This window comes from Sphaeramia orbicularis, chromosome 18 (assembly GCF_902148855.1).
Source record: "Sphaeramia orbicularis chromosome 18, fSphaOr1.1, whole genome shotgun sequence".
NCBI lineage: Eukaryota > Metazoa > Chordata > Actinopteri > Kurtiformes > Apogonidae > Sphaeramia > Sphaeramia orbicularis.
In genome coordinates this window covers 45,596,847-45,616,230 of record NC_043974.1, presented here as the reverse complement: position 1 = coordinate 45,616,230, position 19,384 = coordinate 45,596,847, and the positions used below count along the sequence as shown (strand labels likewise).

The 19,384-nt window shown below is 37.8% G+C and overlaps 1 protein-coding gene across 5 annotated transcripts in view; it reads right to left on the bottom strand.

The window, feature by feature from the left end:
• pcdh7b (protocadherin 7b) overlaps positions 1–19,384 on the bottom strand; it is a 295,557-nt gene that overhangs the window by 148,930 nt on the left and 127,243 nt on the right. For 2 of the 5 annotated variants that reach the window (XM_030161814.1, XM_030161817.1), the window contains exon 2: positions 2,777–2,996. The exons of 2 other annotated variants lie outside the window; for them this stretch is intronic. In XM_030161814.1, the coding sequence (XP_030017674.1) occupies positions 2,777–2,996 (220 nt within the window). The remainder of the gene's footprint in view (positions 1–2,776; positions 2,997–19,384) is intronic. One more of the 5 variants, XM_030161815.1, reaches the window with a different exon arrangement.

The following is a 19,384-nucleotide window of genomic DNA, read 5'->3' as shown; positions in this document are numbered from 1 at the left end:
AACGATCGCAGTTTTTCATCACGTCGTCCGATCACTTTGAACAAGGAAGGAAATTGAAACGAGCTTTTAATTGAGTCTAATTTGGTCAGTAAATGGACGCCTATTGTCTGAAAAATGGTCTGTCATAAATGTTTTAATTCTGCTGTAATTTGCATTTAAGCTAAATTTTGGACAAGCAACAAAAAAAAAAAAAAAAAAAAAAAAAAGAAGCTAATTTTCATTTGGTTTGATGTGCAAGAATCCCAACTGGAAAAAAAAAAAGCCCCAAAATAAAGAACATCCTTAACCTCCTAAGACCCAGGAAATGTCAGCAAAGTACCAGCTTTTTTTGTTTTTTATTAAATCAGTGCCTGTATTGGAAACATCATGATGCAACAGTTTTTTCAGATGCAGTTTTTAACATTTTTATGGAATGTCCTTTGGGGTGGACAGGTTTCTTTTTTTTTTTTTTGTATGAAGTTGTGAAACTCTTGTCCACAAATATGGACAGAAAACCCATAGCTGGGTCTGAGGAGGATAAGGATATTTTTTTGTCTTTTTTTTTTTGTCTTTTTTTGGTCATTTTTGCCATTTGTAAATAAAACTACGTCTGGTCATTTAAAAAAATGTGCTTCAAATCAATTCACACACAAAAAAAAGCAAAAAGCGCTGCGCAAGAATCCCAACTGAAAGAAACTGGCCAAAAATTTTAAATATCCTTAACTTTTTGTTTGTAGTGTATATACATGTAATGACAATAAATTGAACCTTGAACCTGTGCTGAGGATATGTATACGGAAAATGTATCCTAATAAAAAGATTATTTAAAAAAAATAAATGCAAAACTCAGAGCATAATTAGAGAAAATACTGATAAATATGGAAAAAAAATTTTGGGACTTGCCAAAAAAAGGAGCCGTGGGTATTTATGGGTTAAATATTGTTAGATTCCACCATTAAATATTTCCATAACCCTGACAGTACTCGGCCCTAGCGTCGATATTAAGTGAACATATCAACCACAGAACAACTCTATGTATGGCGTCGTAATAAAAAGATTATTAAAAAAAAGCAAAATACACATAATGCACACATAATATTGGAGAAAATGCTGATAAATATAAAAAAAAAAGAAAAAAAATTTGGGACTTGCCAAAAAAAGGAGCCATGGGTATTTATGGGTTAAATATTGTTAGATTCCACCATTAAATAGTTCCCTATCCCTAACAGTACTCGGCCCTCGCATCGATATCAAGTGAACATATCGTGTACAGTGAAAAACAGAGGGAGAAGGGGAAGATGGGGATCTTTAGGCGATTTGAATATCTTTATCCTAAAATGCTGATGCTGTAGAAAAAAAAAAAATTTTGGGACTTGCCAAAAAAAAGGAGCCATGGGTCTTTATGGGTTAAATATTATTAGATTCCACCACTAAATATTTCCCTATCCCTAACAGTACTCAGCCCTAGTGTCGATATCAAGTGAACATGTCATGCACAGAACAACTCTATCAAAAAAAAAAAGGGAAAGGGGGAAGATGAGGATCTTTAGGCGATTTGAATATCTTTATCCTAAAATGCTGATAATGTAGAAAAAAAAAAATTGGGACTTGCCAAAAAAAAAAAAGGAGATGTGGGTCTTTACTGGTTAAATATTGTTAGATTCCACCATTAAATAGTTCCATAACCCTGACAGTACTCGGCCCTAGCGTCGATATCAAGTGAACATATCAACCACAGAACAACTCTATGTAAAAAACAGAGGGAGAGGGTGGAAGACGGGGATCTTTAGGCGATTTGAATATCTTTATCCTAAGCTGCAGTGGGGAAGCCTGTGCACTTAGGCTTAGCACTCTCAAGACAGCTACTCCTTGTTAAGCATCGCCTCAGACTGCGAGACTATGAATGGGACCATTACCCCCATCCCTCAGTGCACACACAGTCAGATACACTCCCGCACACACTCCACTCTCATAGACTTGGTCGGAGAGTAGCTGATGCTCGCAGTGGGAAGGTTCTGCGAGGGAAGAAACCCAACTGCACCCCGGGACTGGCTTTGCCACGGACTCCGATTCCGACTCCGGAGTGTTTTTATTTTCTATATTCAGCGTTACACCCAACAGGACGTCACGTCTTCATTAGAACGAAACCAAATCTTTCATCAAAAACCAAACACCACATCACACAATCAAGTCGAGCAGCTCTCCGTGCACCCGTCCAAGCCGGGGTATTAACCCCCCGTTGTTTTTTTCCCTCCTCTGCGTTATCCGCACAAATACGAGGTAATACGCCGAGATCACGCTGAAGATTTATCCTCAGCCGAGATGAACCCTACACGCCAAATGAAATTCAGCTGGAATTGTAAAGAGGTCCAAAAAGAGCGGCGAATCAAAAAAAATAAAAAAACAGGTAGACGGTTTGAGCGGTGTTGATTTGAGAGAATATGTCTGTTACATATATTCCCTCATGTAGCCCCTTTGATCAAATAACCTGCTGTTTCTGCAACAGAAGCAGAGGTTTTAAAGTAAATCCGAAACCTCGTCCTTACATGATGTCGAATTTGGGGAGAGCTTTAGCCTTTTTTTTTTTTTTTTACTACGATCCTGTCAAACATTCACACCGGTACAAGTCCAGAACCAGCCAACCAGGGCCCGGAACGGTCCAGCTCCGAACACAGGAAATGCTTAAACCCTGCGTCTGCGTGTGTTTGTGAGGCTGTCTACTGTGTGAATGGTGTACATGTGTGTTTTCCTGTATCTTAACGTTTACGTCTTAACCTCCTTTAATGTTTGCCCCTACCATTTTCCATGTGCTCTGCCTCACCGACACTGCCATCCGGCGTTGTCCTCTCGTAGCTGTCCTCGGGCAGGGGGAGGGCGCCCAGCCGGGGGCCCGACGAACTCTTGCTGCTGGGTGTCTCCGACTCATCCAGGCCGCTGTCGTAGCAGCTCTGCAGCGATCCCTGCTGGTGAGGGTCCTGGGGCTGGCTCACCACCGAGAAGGTCACTCGGCGAAACGGCTACAAGAAAAACCAAACGGCTGGGGGTCACTACAAAGGGGACTCTTTGACTTATTGATTCATTTGTAATTTGTGACGTTAGAAAGGATGTTGGGTCTTCTGGATGTTTTAAAGAAGAAGGGGTGGGGTGGGGGGTTCAGGTCAGAAGGGGAGACAAATAGGTTAGAAAAAAGGGGGCGAGGTCAGGAAGAGTCGTACAGTAGATCTAAGTGGATCAATCATGGTTAGCTTTGGTTGGGTTGCACCGACAAAGTCACCTAAAAGGAGACGGAATCACAGTTTGGTTCAACTCGATCACAGGTGTCAAACATGCGGCCCCAGGGCCAAAACTGGTCCACCAAAGGTTCCAATCCGGCCCGCAGGATGAACTTGCAAAGCGCAAGTTAGGGCATCAAACTCAAAAATAATATAATAACCTATAAGTAATGAAAACAGCAATTTTTTCTCTTTGTTTTAGTGCAAAAAACATTAAATTATGAAAATGTTTACATGAACAAACTATCCTTTAACAAATTAAGTGTGATTTTAACAATTTTCTGCCTGTTGCTAAATGTTTTGTGCCTTTGTAGATCTGAGCTAAATGATAAGTCGAGGCGTAATATTGATAAAATTATATTTACATTTCTTAGCAAATTTCTTTTTTTTTCAAGTTCTTCACATCCTTTTTGTTTGGATAGTTTGTAAACGTAAATATTGGTATAATCGAATGTCATTTTTTGCGCTAAAACAATTTGGAGTTGTTATTATTTACTGGCTATCATGCTAGCATTGTACTGGTCCGGCCCACTTCAGCTTAAATTGGGCTGAATGTGGACCCCGGAAGATCAAGAGTTCGACACCCCTGAACTAGACGAAAAAGTGAGTTAATAGTCGCCTGTCCATCGACCCTTGTAAAGGAATTTTAATTTCTTTAGCTAATTCCCTTCTCTGTTCCCGTATTCTTTCCTGAATTCCCCCCCACTGCATGCTAACTTCCCGTACCTGTACCCAAACTCCACTACTGTGTGTGTTCATTTTCTTGGAAGATACCAAAAGGTGAGTGTTAGTTATAATCTGGAGCTCGTTACTTAATTAAAAGGCCCTTTGAACAGACTGGAGGAGTCACCTACAAATGGGATTCACTCTCAGAAGAAGCTCTTTGTCTTTTCTTCACAGTCGCCGCTCGTGTACAAAACTGACCTTTCTTTGCAAAGAAGTAAAATCTCGTTGGCCGGCAGAAGTCTCTATTTCATTATCCACCAGCAGCAGCAGAGCAAAATTTCCGTAACATCCTCAAATTGTGCGAATATAACTTCCGCATAAAAATGTACCTAATGTAAAAACATCAATTTCACCCAAACTCTCATTTTTCAGATAAAAGTTTTTGGCACAAGGTGGTTTGTAGAAGCCAATAATGTAACAACGGCCGATAACGTAATAACAGCCGATAACGTAATAACGGCCGATAACGTAATAACGGCCAATAACGTAGTAACGGCCGGTAACGTAATAACGGCTGATAACGTAATAACGGCCGATAACATAATAACAGCCAATAACGTAGTAACGGCCAATAACGTAATAACGGCCGATAACGTAATAACGGACGATAACGTAATAACAGCCGATAAGCTGATAATGTAATAACAGCCAATAACGTGATAACGTGATAACGTAATAACGGCCAGTAACTTAAAAAATTTGCCATTTTTAAAATTTAATAAGCCAGTAACATAATATCTGTCCAGCAACATAATAAAAGCCCTGAACCGATAACGAGATAACTTTTGGCTTTTGGCTAAGCTATTACGTTATAGGTTCAGGACTTTGATTACGTTATCGGCCAGATATTTACATTATTAGCCTATTGCATTTTAAAATGGCTAATTTATTACATTGTCGGTGGTTATTACATTATTGGCTTCTACATTGTTTTTTGGGCGTAGCAAAATTGGTATATGACGCAAAACTGCAATGGAAAGACCTTTTTCCTGCAACTAGAGTCACATGAATAAAAAAAAAAAGAAAAAATCGGATGTTGACGAATGTTACAACAAGTGACGAAGAAAAGTTTTAAAAGAAACATGCTGCAGTATGAGTGGACACACCAGGAAACCGAATCATTTTTTAATTTAGTACGAGATAGAGGGTAAAATATAATAATAATGAATATATCTGCAAATCAACACCAAATGTCCCTCAAAAAAGTACACCCCCAGCGACAGGCATTCGTACCCTTTTAAGTACAAGCTGGTACCTTTATTTTTCAGAGTGTTGGGAACCACTGGTTTAGTCTGAAACTTTGGTGCAACATAATTTAAAGTTAAACCGTGTCTGAATCCCGGTCCTGGTTCAATTCAGGTCGGCCTCAGAGCCGTAACGCCACCTGTGGAACCTATTCTGCTTCAGCACAACAACCAACAACGACCACAAACAAGGTCCTGACTTTCACCCACAAACCTCTGAACAGGAAAAAAAAGAAAAGGGGACAAGGAGGGAAGCGCTCCAAAGGCAGTCTGTGACGACATGGGCTGAAGCTCAGGGGAAAACGCAGACATGACAGCTGGCTAAACCTGTTAGGTCCAACTCGGAGCCAGAGGACGCCGCATCCACTGGTTTATTTTCCCACAAAGAGGACGAGACGAGCGGGACGTGTGCTCCGACGGCACAGGGACGAAACGCCAAAAAGGGACAAAGTCGCACTCGTAGCGCGTGCACGCAAACAAAAGGTCCGAGCTGCGATACGTGGAAGTTGTTCTAACGCAGGGTTCTCCAACTCATGTTCCTTCAGGTTCCACATTCAGCCCAGTTTGATCTGAAGTGGGCAGGACCAGCCAAATAAGAACATATGAATGATAACAACTCCACATTTTTGTCTTTGTTTTAGTGTAAAGAAAAAAAAACACATTAAATTATGAAAATACTTACTTTTATAAACTAAACAAAAAAGATGTGAATAACCTGAAAAAACTGACATTTCTGAAGAAAAATAAATGCAGTTTTAACAAAGTTCTGCCTCCACTTCTCATTAGTCCATGTGCATTCTGGGTCAGATCTACAAAGACATGAAACACTGAGGAACAGGAAGAAAAGAGTTCAGACTGGACGCAATTTAATACAGACATTTCAGGTTCATATTTGTTCAGGTTATTCATGTTATTGTTACAGGAAAGTTTGTACATGTAAATATTTTCATAATTTAATGTTATCTGAAGTTGTTCATTCAAGATTTTTTGCTTAATTCAAGGTTGTTGTTTTTTTTGCTTAATTCAAGACTTTCTGTGCTAAATTTACTTTTTTTTTTCTTAATTTAAGATTTTATTTCTTAATTCAAGATTTCTTTTTTTTTTTTTTGCTTAATTCAAGTTTGTTTGGGTTTTTTTTGTTTTTGTTTTTTTGTTGTTTTTTTTGCTTAATTCAAGATTTTTTGCTAAATTTAAGATTTTTTTTTTTTCCTTAAATCAAGATTCTTTTTTGGCTTAATTCAAGATTTTTTAAATTTATTTAATTAAAGATTTTTTGCTCAATTCAAGATTTTTTTTTTTTTTTTTTTGCTTAATTTAAGATTTTTTTGCTAAATTCAAGATTTTTTTTTTGCTTAATTCAAGATTTTTTTTAATTTAATTAAAGGTTTTTTTGGCCTAATTTAAGATTTTTAAAAAAAATTTAATTACAGATTTGTTTGCTTAATTCAACATTTTTTCCTTAATTCAAGCAAAATTTTTCAATTTTTTTTTTTTCTTAATTCAAGACTGTGTAATTTTTGACTTTTCAGAACCATCCCATGGGCCAGATTGGAACCTTCTGCGGTTCACATTTGGCCCCTGGGCCTCATGTTTCAGACCCCTGCGCTAACACATTATTGAACAGCGTCCAGAGTTTCGCAGTAACAGAACATGTCATTAAAGCCCAGGCCTTCTTCTGTCCTTTTCCCTTCTTCTGTCCTTTTCCCTTCTTCTGTCCTTTTCCCTTCTTCTGTCGCCGTCTTTCGATCCCTCTTTGAACAAAGGCGACGGTAAAAGAAGGGAAACGAAAGAGAGGAGAATGAGCGTGAGGTGAGGAATGAAAGACCAGCGCATGGTCATTACCAGAATAAATGGCAGAACAAATGGCTAATGCCGTTCATTAATTAGAGCCAAACACAGCTAGCGTCCGTGCATCTTCTCCTCCTGAACCTTCCTGGACCTCATCACTCGTTCACGTCCTCCCCTTTCTACCTTCCTCCTGCTTCTGTCTGTTCTGCCGACATTAAGGCCCATTACTCAAACGTTTCGTCTGCTTTCATTTGTTTCCTAATTGTCACACCTGACGAGGGTCGAATCTGCCTCGATGATCGGTACCTACGCGTCCGCCGCTAATCAATCACTGTCCCGTCGCTTGATCCTAGAGCTTGGCATCGCCGCGCGTTTGTCGGCCTTATCTGGAGATGTTAAGTGTGTGGAGGAATGTGCGTGTTTGGTAAAAGAGTGACAAATGAAGTGTAAAAATCTGAGGCCACGCTAAATATCTGACGGCTGGATTTGGAATAAATCATCGTAGAAGGAAAAATTATTTGAAAAACCCGATGGACGACTTGCTTCATCGCGCTTTCTAACGGTTAAATGCTGTCGAGTTTGGTCCTTGGTCTCAACCACCTTTCGGAAGGTGCTTTTTTTTTACTCTCAGACAAAGTAGGCTTCATTGTGAGAGTGCTCGAGGCCACAGATGTTGGAATGCCATTCAGTATCTGGTCAGTTTTCTGAGGTTTTGTTGGAAATTTAACGTCACTTTTCATTTCTGAGCAAAACTTTGTAGCAATTCTTGATCTTCTTCTTATTTTTTTCATAAGTCACTTCCTTTTTCTGTTTACTTGCAACAGGAATCACCTCATCCCTTAAATCGGGGTGGCAGACTCCTTTAAGTTCAGGGGCCACATTTAGCCAAATCTGATCTGCAGTGGGCCGGACCAGTGGGATAATTAGAGCCGAAACGATTAATCGACTCAAACTGATCCAAAAAAAATCATTCAACCACAGTTCTCCTGAACCAAAGCTTTGTTTCCTTCATTTCTCTGCTGTTAAACGTTGGTTCCACTGTTGGGTTTCACACGGACGCTTATTGTGACGCACAAAGAAGCTTCAATTCAGGAAAACTGCAATAGAATATTTCCCTTCAATCAATTCGAGTCGATTAATCGAATCGTGAATTTTTGCATTCAAGCACATCAAGCACCTAATGCAGGGCTGTCAGACTCATGTTAGTTCAGTTCCATATTCAGCTAAATTTGATCTGCAGTGGGCCGGACCGGAAAAATAACATAATAACGTATAAATAATGACAACTCCAAATTTTTGTCTTTTTTTTGTGTAAAAAAACCCCATTAAATTATGAAAATACTTACTTTTATAAACTATCAAAAAAAAAAAAAAAAAACGTGAAAAAACTGAAATTTAAATTAAAAAAACATAAGAAAATTCAGTGCAATTTTAACTATATTATTTCTCGACTTCTCATTAGTCCATGTGCATTATGGATCAGATCTCCAAAGACACTAAACACTGAGGAACAGGAAGAAAAATAGTTAAAATTGGGCTGAATTTTCTTTAGACATTTCAGGTTGTTCATGTTTGTTCAGGTTATTCACATTTTATTGTTACAGGATAGTTTGTAAATGTAAATATTTTCATAATTTAATGTTATTTTTTGCACTTAAACAAAGAAAAAAAAAGTTTTTAATTCTAGATTTTTTTGGCTTAATTCAAGATTTTTTTTTACTTAATTGAAGTTTTTTTTTTTTTGTCTTAATTCAAGATTTTTTGCTAAATTTGAGATTTTTTTTGGCTTAATTGAAGATTTTTTTTTTTTTTACTTAATTGAAGATTTTTTTTTTATTTTTTAGCTTGATTCTAGATTTTTTCCTTAATTCAAGCTATTTTTTTTTTGCTTAATAGGGTTAGGGTTAAGTGTGGAATTTTCACACTTTGTAAATTCATCCCAGGGACCAGATTGTAACCTTTGGCGGGCCACATTTGGATCCCGGGCCACATGTTTGAGACCCCTGACCTAATCGATTAATCGTTTCAGCTCTAGAAATAATACAGTAATATAGAAATAATGTCAACTCCAAACATTTTTGGGCGTAGCGCAAATGGTATATCACACAAAACTGCAACGGAAAGATCTTTTTCTGCAACTAAAGTCACATGAACAAAAAGAAACGGATGTTGACGGACGTTACAACAAAACAAGAAGAAGAGTTCTGAAAGAAACATGTCGCAGTATTTGTGGACACACCAGGAAACCCAATTATTTTTTAATTTCGTATGGATAGTACTAAATTACAGCACTAAGCACAGTTTTATATTAAACAAGCTTTAAATGAGGTGGAAAAATCATTAACATTAATTGTCTCTATATTCCTCTACTAACTATTTTATACTTTGCTAGCTCGCTAAAAAGTTCTCTAGTTAGTAAAGTCATAAAGGCTGTGCAGAAAACATGTTTTGTTTTGTTTTTTTGGGCTGAATTGCTGTTACATTCAGATCTAATGTTCCTGTTTCTTTGGCAGAAATTCAGCAGGATCATAAAGGATAATAAAAGTGGAGAAAAATCCACAAATTTTTAGTTTAAAGGTTAGCTTAGGAAAAGGAAAAAGAAAGGAAAATAGGTTAGCCTACTCATGACGGCTGAGGAGAAAGTGTTAATTTCCTCCGAGAAAACAAACAAACAAACAAATAAATGAATAACAGCTCATAAAAACTAAAAAGTTTGGCTGAGAAGCTTGTATTTCTCTTCCTATGTTAGTTAAAAAAAATATGGATAATAATTAAAGAAAAGAAGATTCAATAGAAAACTGACCTCATGTTGCTAGCTAAAAAGTTAATGTTCTGTAATATACGTTGGCAAAGCAAAAAAATAAAGTTACACACTGTGTTATATTAAACAAGCTTTAAATGAGGTGGAAAAATCATTAACATTAATTGTCTCTATATTCCTTTACTGACTATTTTCTACTTTGCTAGCTCGCTAAAAAGTTCTCTAGTTAGTATAGTCATAAAGGCTGTGCAGAAAACATGTCATTTTTTTATTTCTTGGGCTGAATTGCTGTTGCATTCAGTCCTAATGTTCCTGTTTCTTTGGCAGAAATTCAGCAGGACCATAAAACCACCTGAGTCTAGTCCTCATTCTTCAAAGAAATGGATTATTTTTGCAACATCTATTTTAGAAAGACGCCGATTTGAAGAGTTCAAAGTCCTCCAGTGCAAGTTTAAAGCTAAGAAGTTGGAATTTGTGGTGAATTTAATGTCGTTTTAACATCAAACTTGACTGAATAGTGTCTAGACCAGGGCTGTCCAACTCATTTTAGTTCAGTTCCACATTAAGCCGAATTTGATCTGCAGTGGGCCGGACCAGTGAAATAATAACATAATATAGAAATAATGTTAACTCCAAACTTTTTTGGGTGTAGTGCAAATGGTATATCACACAAAACTGCAACGGAAAGATCTTTTTCTGCAACTAGAGTCACATGAATAACGTGTTTCTTTGGCAGAAATTCAGCAGGATCATAAAACCACCTGAGTCTAGTCCTCGTTCTTCAAAGAAACTGATTATTTTTGCAACATCTATTTTAGAAAGACACCGATTTGAAGAGTTCAAAGTCCTCACATGCAAGTTTAATGCTAACAAGTTGGAATTTGTGGTGAATTTAATGTCGTTTTAACATAAAACTTGATGGAATAGTGTCTAGACCAGGGGTATTAAACTCATTTTAGTTCAGTTCCACTTTAACCCTTTCATGCACAGTGGTCACTCCAGTGGTCACTCCAGTGGTCAGTTCTTCTCCAGCTGTTCTCTTGTATATTCATGGGTTTGGTTGTTTTAGTTCCATATCAGCCAACACAGTGGACACTCATGCACCATCCCAAACACTGACATTCATACAATTACTGTAACTTTGTTGCTCTTGATAAACCTGATCTGCACTAACATGTTTGAGAGTAAATTAATTGCCTTTTTTTTTTTTTTTTTGGCATATCCTCCTGAGACCCAGTAATGAATTTTTGTCCTCTGTAGGGGACAAACATTTGACAGTTTAACTTAAAAAATACAGTCCATTGCAAAGGACATTCCATTAAAAAAATCAATCAATAAATAAAAATAATTTTTAAAATGTATCTAAAAAAAACTGTTGCATTATGCAGTTTCCAATCAAGACAAATTTTTTATGTAAAAGAGCTAAAACTGGCAATTTCCTGGGTCTCAGGAGGATATTATCTCCATGAAATGAGTAATAACTAGTATTTGAGTCTGATAAAATGTGAGAAAACTTCAGATTAGCGGCATTAACCTGTTTAACCCTGACCATATTTTCAGGGGAAAAACAGACAAACCCAAAGTACATGAAGAATTCCTTCACAATAATAAGGTTCATATGGATGTTCTTGGTGTCTGTGGACATTTACAGACCTCACAGAATCTATTCCCATTGTCTAAAATATTGTATCTATTACTATGCCTGAGTAAACTGGAACAAACTAAAAGAGAAATTAGAATTTTTTATCCTCGCCTGTTTTTTTTTCGGCTGGATTGACGATGATATGCATAAATTAATAGTTCGTGTCGGAGATTTTTAATTGCATATATTTCACCCCACAAAGATTAAAAATCATGTTTGAACATTAAAGTTTGCACTAAAATACACTTTTGGTGTACTTTTATTAACATTAGGGTCTAAACTTGGAGCAAAAGTTGAAAAAAAACATCCATTGTCCTGATTTATTCCATTTTTATAGTAGATGAATATTAATATAATTTTTTCGGCCTGCCGGTGGGCTGATAGGGCTGAAGAGGTTAAAAATGTTTTTGTGTCATAGTTTTCACACAGTAGATCACTTTCTGATGATGACTTTTAAATACATGTTTCTTTGCCTCAAAAATTAAACGCATGGTGTCCAGCTGAGTGGACATTTTTGTAACTCCATGAAAAATAGGTTCATAAAAAATAAAAATAAAAAATTCAATTGCAGTGTTTTTTTCATGCCTAAAGAGGAATAAAAACACTCAAGAAAAAAATATTGACTAAGGTTCTCATAATTCATGCATGAAAGGGTTAAGCAGAATTTGATCTGCAGTGAAATAATAACATAAAAATATAGAAATAATGTCGACTCCAAACTTTCCTCTGTGTTTTAGAGCGAAAAATGTAAAATTATGAATCCGCTGTGGTTCTTCGATGAAATGAATGATTATGAGTTTTTAAACCACACAAAAAACAGTTTAATCACAAAGACTTGGTGTCAATTAGACAAAGATAAATGAGAACTGAGGGAGTTTCCTGTTTTTCACGTTGGCGGTAGTTTTAATTCGACATTTCGCACGACGGTGAAAGTGTGGAAAAGATATATTTCTGTGCAGTTTTGCGTTGAGGCTTCGGAAAGGCGACTCTTTTACTGTAAGAAGCTCTGAATCTCTGCCAGACGCACGCTGTTGGAGACTTTGTTTTTGATAATACAATTTCCCACCAGCCAGTGGTAAAAAAAAAAAAAAAAGATAAATAAATAAAAAACTAGCTGGCTTCTTTAGCGGTGTGTGAGTGTGTGTGAAAGTAAATTAGCATTTATATTTCCACCCCGTTCTTTTTCTCTGGCTGGCTGGCTAACACAGCAATCTTGGCAATAAATCATGTTTCCATGTAATTACAATCAACACTCAACAAATGAATTGATATAAATATTCATGCAAAATTTCACTTGGATAGTCAAACATTTGTTACATAATTAAAAACCGGGGCCCAGAAATGAAAACTGCTCCCTATAAGTGTAATAACACTCCAAGAGATGTTAAGATAAGCTATTATTTTAATATTTGGTTTGTTTGTTTGCTCTTTCTCTGTTTCTACTAAACGTTTGTTTGGTGTGAGGTGTGTATTTGACAAGTCCCACAGCTTGTGTACGCGGTCAAAAGAAAAAAAAAAAGTCCTCAGTCTGAATCAGATTTACTGGAGTGCCATACTCCACGGAAAACACATTTTCTAATGATACAAATTAAACGACTGTTGCCTAATGAATCGCTGGCGAGACCGCAAAAGAAAAGAAACACTCTAGCGAGCACGCACCCAGGGAAAATTGAGTTTGGGAGTGAGAAAAGAAGATGAGGGAAAGGAAAATAAAAAAAAAAAAATAGTTAAATGAACAAATAGATTTTATTCACCTGAATTTCCCCTTATTTTCACTGGAGGGAGAGCGAGATAGAAGACAGGGGAGAAAAAAAGCTAATTTGTTTGCAGACCAGAAATGGAGTTCATGCAGAGATCGCCGGAGGCTTTGGATTAGAATCTGCAGCCGCCACAGTCTGCACAGCGACCTTCGCTCCCTTCATTCTGTGTCTTTTAAATAAATGAATAAAATAAGCAGTGATTCTGTCTTAGTCATTTTTCCTTCTATGTGTGTTTCGGCGTACAGGTAAAAGAAACACAGTCCACTCTACCTCTGCGGGTTCTGGAAGCCCCGACAAACCACAGGAAAAATTAACACAATTAGACCCACCCGGGGTTGTGGACTGGGTTTTTATCAGCCTGAACGCACTTTCATTCACCTGCAGTTAGCAAAGACGCGACGCTGTGAGGACACGACAAAAACCGTGCACTGTTAGCACGGACTTTGTATTTACTCAAATGCAAATTACACTGAGCTAACTTCCATCTACGCTACAGTGTATCAAGTTGAATAATTTTATACAAAGCAATTTATATTGAGGAAGATTTAAATTTAAATCAACTTGGAATTGAGTTAAATGAACTGATGATATTCAGTCGAATGATTAGACAAAACAAGTGACATTGCAACAAATTTTAAGTTAAATTAACTTAGCATTTAGTGTGTTGGACTTAAAAAAGCAATTCCATTCAAATCAAGCATTTAAGTTTAATACACTTAAGTTTTCATTTTAAGGCAACGAGTTACCTCAGGTTTTTTAAGTCAACTCCACTTATCCGGTCTTATAGTGTATTCGCCCGAACATGCTTTAATTCACCTGACATTAGCAAAGATGCGACGCTGTGAGGACACGACAACCGTTAGCCCGGACTTTGTATTTACTGAGATGTTTTAATTCCAGTGTACTTAAACGATTTCAGTTTTATTCCGTTACTATAAAACAGTGGTTCCAACCTTTTTTGGCTCCTGACCCCATTTTAACGTCACACATTTCAGGCGACCCCAGACATTCAAAACAGACCGTTTTTTGGGGCTAAAATTAATTTGTTTTTGATTGTGTAATAGTTTGCTATAATTTTTATTAAAAAAAACAAAAAAACAGAATGGCTCTTTACAAAGACTCAGTTCCCCTCGTTCATTTCAAAGAGTTGCTCAAAAGATTTGATTCGTTCATGAACGTCACATCACTATTATATACGAAGCAATTTATATTGAGGAAGATTTTAATTTAAATCAACTTGGAATTGAGTTAAATGAACTGATGATATTCAGTCGAATGATTAGACAAAACAATTGACATTGCAACAAATTTTAAGTTAAATTAACTTAGCATTTAGAGTGTTGGACTTAAAAAAGCAATTCCATTCAAATCAAGCATTTAAGTTTAATACACTTAAGTTTTCATTTTAAGGCAACGAGTTACCTCAGGTTTTTTAAGTCAACTCCACTTATCCGGTCTTATAGTGTATTCGCCCGAACATGCTTTAATTCACCTGACATTAGCAAAGATGCGACGCTGTGAGGACACGACCAAACGGTGGGTGTCGGGCTGAAAACGTTTCCCTCGCTGTCGTGTGGCAGCGAGTCGACCACCTCTCACCGTTTTCCGTCGACCCGGTGTGTTTGCTAAACCTGACCGAGTACATGCCCTTCCGTGTCGGTCCTTCTACCTCCCACCCTGACCTCCCGCCCTCGCCGTCCATTCAGCTGCCAATCATCACACCGCCGACGCTAGCGGCCACACACACATACATAAATACACACCCGTGAAATGTCACAACACACCAGCTCCTTTAGTTTAATACACAGACACTGGGGATGGGGATGGAGAACCGGTTCTTTTTGAGAACCGGATCCCAGTAGCTTGATTCCTTGGAATCGTTTGCCTGCTTAACGATTCTGCCTTCGTTGTGCATGCGCGATGACGTCACACGTACGCTGCATTGTTTTGGTCAGAACGAAGACAACATGATGTTGAGGCAGAAACGGTCCAAACAGACCACACCAGGTCCAAACAGACCACACCAGGTCCAAACAGACCACACCAGGTCCAAACAGACCACCAGGTCCAAACAGACCACACCAGGTCCAAACAGACCACACCAGGTCTAAACAGACCACCAGGTCCAAACAGACCACACCAGGTCCAAACAGACCACACCAGGTCCAAACAGACCACCAGGTCCAAACAGACCACACCAGGTCCAAACAGACCACACCAGGTCTAAACAGACCACTAGGTCCAAACAGACCACACCAGGTCTAATCAGACCACACCAGGTCTAAACAGACCACACCAGGTCTAAACAGACCACATCAGGTCTAATCAGACCACACCAGGTCTAAACAGACCACACCAGGTCTAAACAGACCACTAGGTCCAAACAGACCACACCAGGTCCAAACAGACCACCAGGTCCAAACAGACCACACCAGGTCCAAACAGACCACACCAGGTCCAAACAGACCACCAGGTCCAAACAGACCACACCAGGTCCAAACAGACCACACCAGGTCTAAACAGACCACTAGGTCCAAACAGACCACACCAGGTCTAATCAGACCACACCAGGTCTAAACAGACCACATCAGGTCTAATCAGACCACACCAGGTCTAAACAGACCACACCAGGTCTAAACAGACCACTAGGTCCAAACAGACCACACCAGGTCCAAACAGACCACTAGGTCCAAACAGACCACACCAGGTCTAAACAGACCACCAGGTCCAAACAGACCACACCAGGTCCAAACAGACCACACCAGGTCCACTGAACTCTGTCAAAGCTTCCATTTCTTCTAAAGGTGGAATCCCTCCAATCTGCTCAAACATTTGTCCACATGTGAATCATTTACAGGAATGTCATGTATTTAATTCTCTAGCGACACTTGTGACTCTAACAGCAGAGTGAACACCAGGCCGTCATCTGGGCCCAGTTCTGGTTTCGATGTGGGCAACAAACGTCGTACTCCCTCAAATACAAGTTTCTGAAGGTAGGGGAAAGGAAACAGCAGGAGATGGGCTGAACTGAACCAGTTCCAACAGAGGAATTAGTAAAGAGTCTGTAGTTTCACTTCCACTGTACGACCCCCCCGTCCGCCCAGCGTCATCTGTTCTTATTATTTGTTCATACTGTATATGTTCTGTTTTCTGTGCAGATGGAAATATAAAAGAGTTAATGCAAACACACCTGTTTGTACTCTGTTATTCCTTCACCCAGTGACAATCGATAAGACAGTTGATAAGGAATCAGATCGATAAGTAAAACCAATAATGGAATCAGAATCCTTAAATTCTTATCGATTCCCATCCCTAACAACCACTTTGTTTCTAAAATTTCATCCATTCCACTCGGACAATTTTCGTCACCAAAGCAAATATAAAACCCAATAAAACGCTTCCACTTTTATGTCCTTGCGGTGTCAACACACAAAGCCGTCCCGCTGCCGCAGACGCTTAGCTTTAAATACATGGCTTTCATTCCAGGTTACACTAGCCTGCTTTATCTCTACCATATGTGGGGGACCCTCTGCGGGTCCCGATGGCGGAGGGCCTCTTGTGGGTGTGCCCGTGATTGAAAACCAGCTGCGACAGCCACGGGTGATTGAGCGAATCAGTCATTCCCCCAAAAATGAACGATGCAAACAAGCCACAGGTTTACTGGGAGCTCTGGTCCCAGCTTGGCCCGGGTCTGTTTCCTGGACGCTAAAGGGGAAACACATGGGCGCCCGACTCCAGCCAAAGCCGGAGCCAATAAAAACAGGCCCGTGCCACTCCTGTCAATAATGCGCGACCTCTCGGATTCGATTTTCATTTCCTCCTCCCCTGAACTAAACACTGAGCGGCTGTCAAAAGCACATGAGGTGAAGCTTTACTTTCCCTTTTATCTGCCACAGAACCCAGAACGGAGAACACATTGTTGAACGGCACCGAACTGTGCATGTGATAAAACAAATACCGAAGGTTTCTAGAAGGCTGTTTGGAAGTATCGCATTAGAAAAGGTGGATGAAAATAGTGGAAGTTTTTTACACGAACTTCAGGGAGTTAATAGGAGCTGGAAACGCCTCGACATTATGACTATAAATAATGAACAGTTCACATTTTTGTCTTATTTTAGAACAAAAACATAACATTAAATTATGAAAATATTCACATTTACAAACGATCGTTTGTTCGACGTAACAAAAAAAAAGTGAATAACCTGAACAAATATGAACCTGAAATGTCTACAGAAAAATAAGTACAATTAAGCAAAAAAAAATCTTAAATTTATCAAAAATAATCTTCAATTAAGAAAAAAGATCTTCAATTAAGCAAAACATCTTGAATTAAGCAAAAAATCTTGAATAAAATAAAAAAAATATTGAATTAAGCCAAGAAAAAAAAAAATCTTGCGTTAAGCAAAAAAATCTTAAATTTAGCAAAAAATCTTGAATTAAGCTAAAAAAATCTTTAATTAAATAAAAAATCTTGAATTAAGCCAAAAAAATCTTAAATTTAGCAAAAAATCTTGAACTGAGCAAAAAATCTCAAATTAAGATAAAAAAAAAAAAAACTTGCATAAAGCCAAAAAAAACCTTGAATTAAGAAAAAAAAATCTTAAATTTAGCAAAAAAAAGTTGACTCAAGCAAACAATCTTGAATTAAGCAAAACAAATCTTGAATTAAGCAAAAAAAAAAAAGTTTAAGTAAATTTAAAAAAAAATTTGAATCAAGACAAAAAAAACATCTTGAATTAAGCCAAAAAAATCTTAAATTTAGCAAAAAATCTTGAATTAAGCAAAAAAATCTTGAATTAAGCAAAGAATCTTGAATTAACAACCTCAAATAACATAAAACCATGAAAATATTTACATTTACAACCTATCCTGTAACAACTTGACACCTGTGAGACAGAAGAAGAAAATAAAAGATATGAAAAAAACTAAAACTAAACTAAAACTAAGCATTTAGAAAGAAATGAAAACTAATAAAAACTACCAAACCTGCTCTAAAAACAAATGAAAACAAACTGAATTAGAAAAAAAAAAAAAGTCAAAACTAAATAAAACTAAATTATAATAAAAAATCCCCAAATGTTCGGACCTTGCAGGTTCGTAGAGGCCTGTTTTCAAGTATCATAATTAGAAAAGGTGGATGAAAACAGTGGAAGTTTTTTTTCACTAACTGGGGAGTTCATCGGAGCTGGATCCGCCTCTGCTGAGCTGTTTTCACTCAGTTTTTGGGTTTTCCCACATCGTCCCACAGAGTATACAGCAGAACTGGTGGACAGCCAAAAGTGACTGGTTTTATTTGTCTTGTCTGTGTGTAATGATGCTTTTACTGCACTTGGAGTTGAAAAGTTCACCTCCAACTTGCTTGACAGTTGCGAGGGAAACATGACTAATATTGATAATAATAGCGTCTAATTTCTGCTCTTGGCATCGGTATGTCTGCTGCGTTCCAGAACATTGCCTTAACACAATAGGGATTGTATTTGCGTCGTTAACCGTGTAAGAAAAAGAAGCGGTTCTAGGTCTGGAGTTTTTAATGAAGCCCACCTTCAGCAGAGCCTCTGGACCACAGGTGTCCAACATGTGGCCCGGGGGCCAAGTCCGGCCCGCCAAAGGGTCCAATCTGGCCCTGCAGAATGAATTTGTGAAATACAAAAATCACACTGAAGATGTGAACAGTCAACTTCATGTTAGAGTCAATTTAATCTAAAGTGGATCAGACTAGTAAAATGTTATCATAATAACCTAGAAATAATGAAAACTGCTCATTTTCCTCGTTGTTGTCGTACAGGGCTGTCAAACTCATTTTGGTTCACTTCCATATTTAGCCCAATTTGATCTGCAGCGGGCCAAACCAGTAAAAATAAAAGACTTAATAACCTATAAATCATGACAAATCCAAGTTTTTCTTTTTGTTTTAGTCCAAAAAAAAACAATTAAATTATGAAAATATTTACATTTTACAAGAAAAGATGTGAATAACCTGAAAAAAACAAAAATTCTTTTGAAAAATTAGTGCAATTTGAAAAATATTCTGCCTGGACTTATTTTTACATGTACATTTACACACAATGTTCCATAAATATTTGGTCACAGGCAGAATTTTGTTCAAATTTTGGAGTTTGGAACTAAAATTTGAACAGTTTCTCCAATATTCCATCTGTTATTCTGAACACAACTGCAGATCCCAGTGGGTCCATAAATGCACCAAACATTTA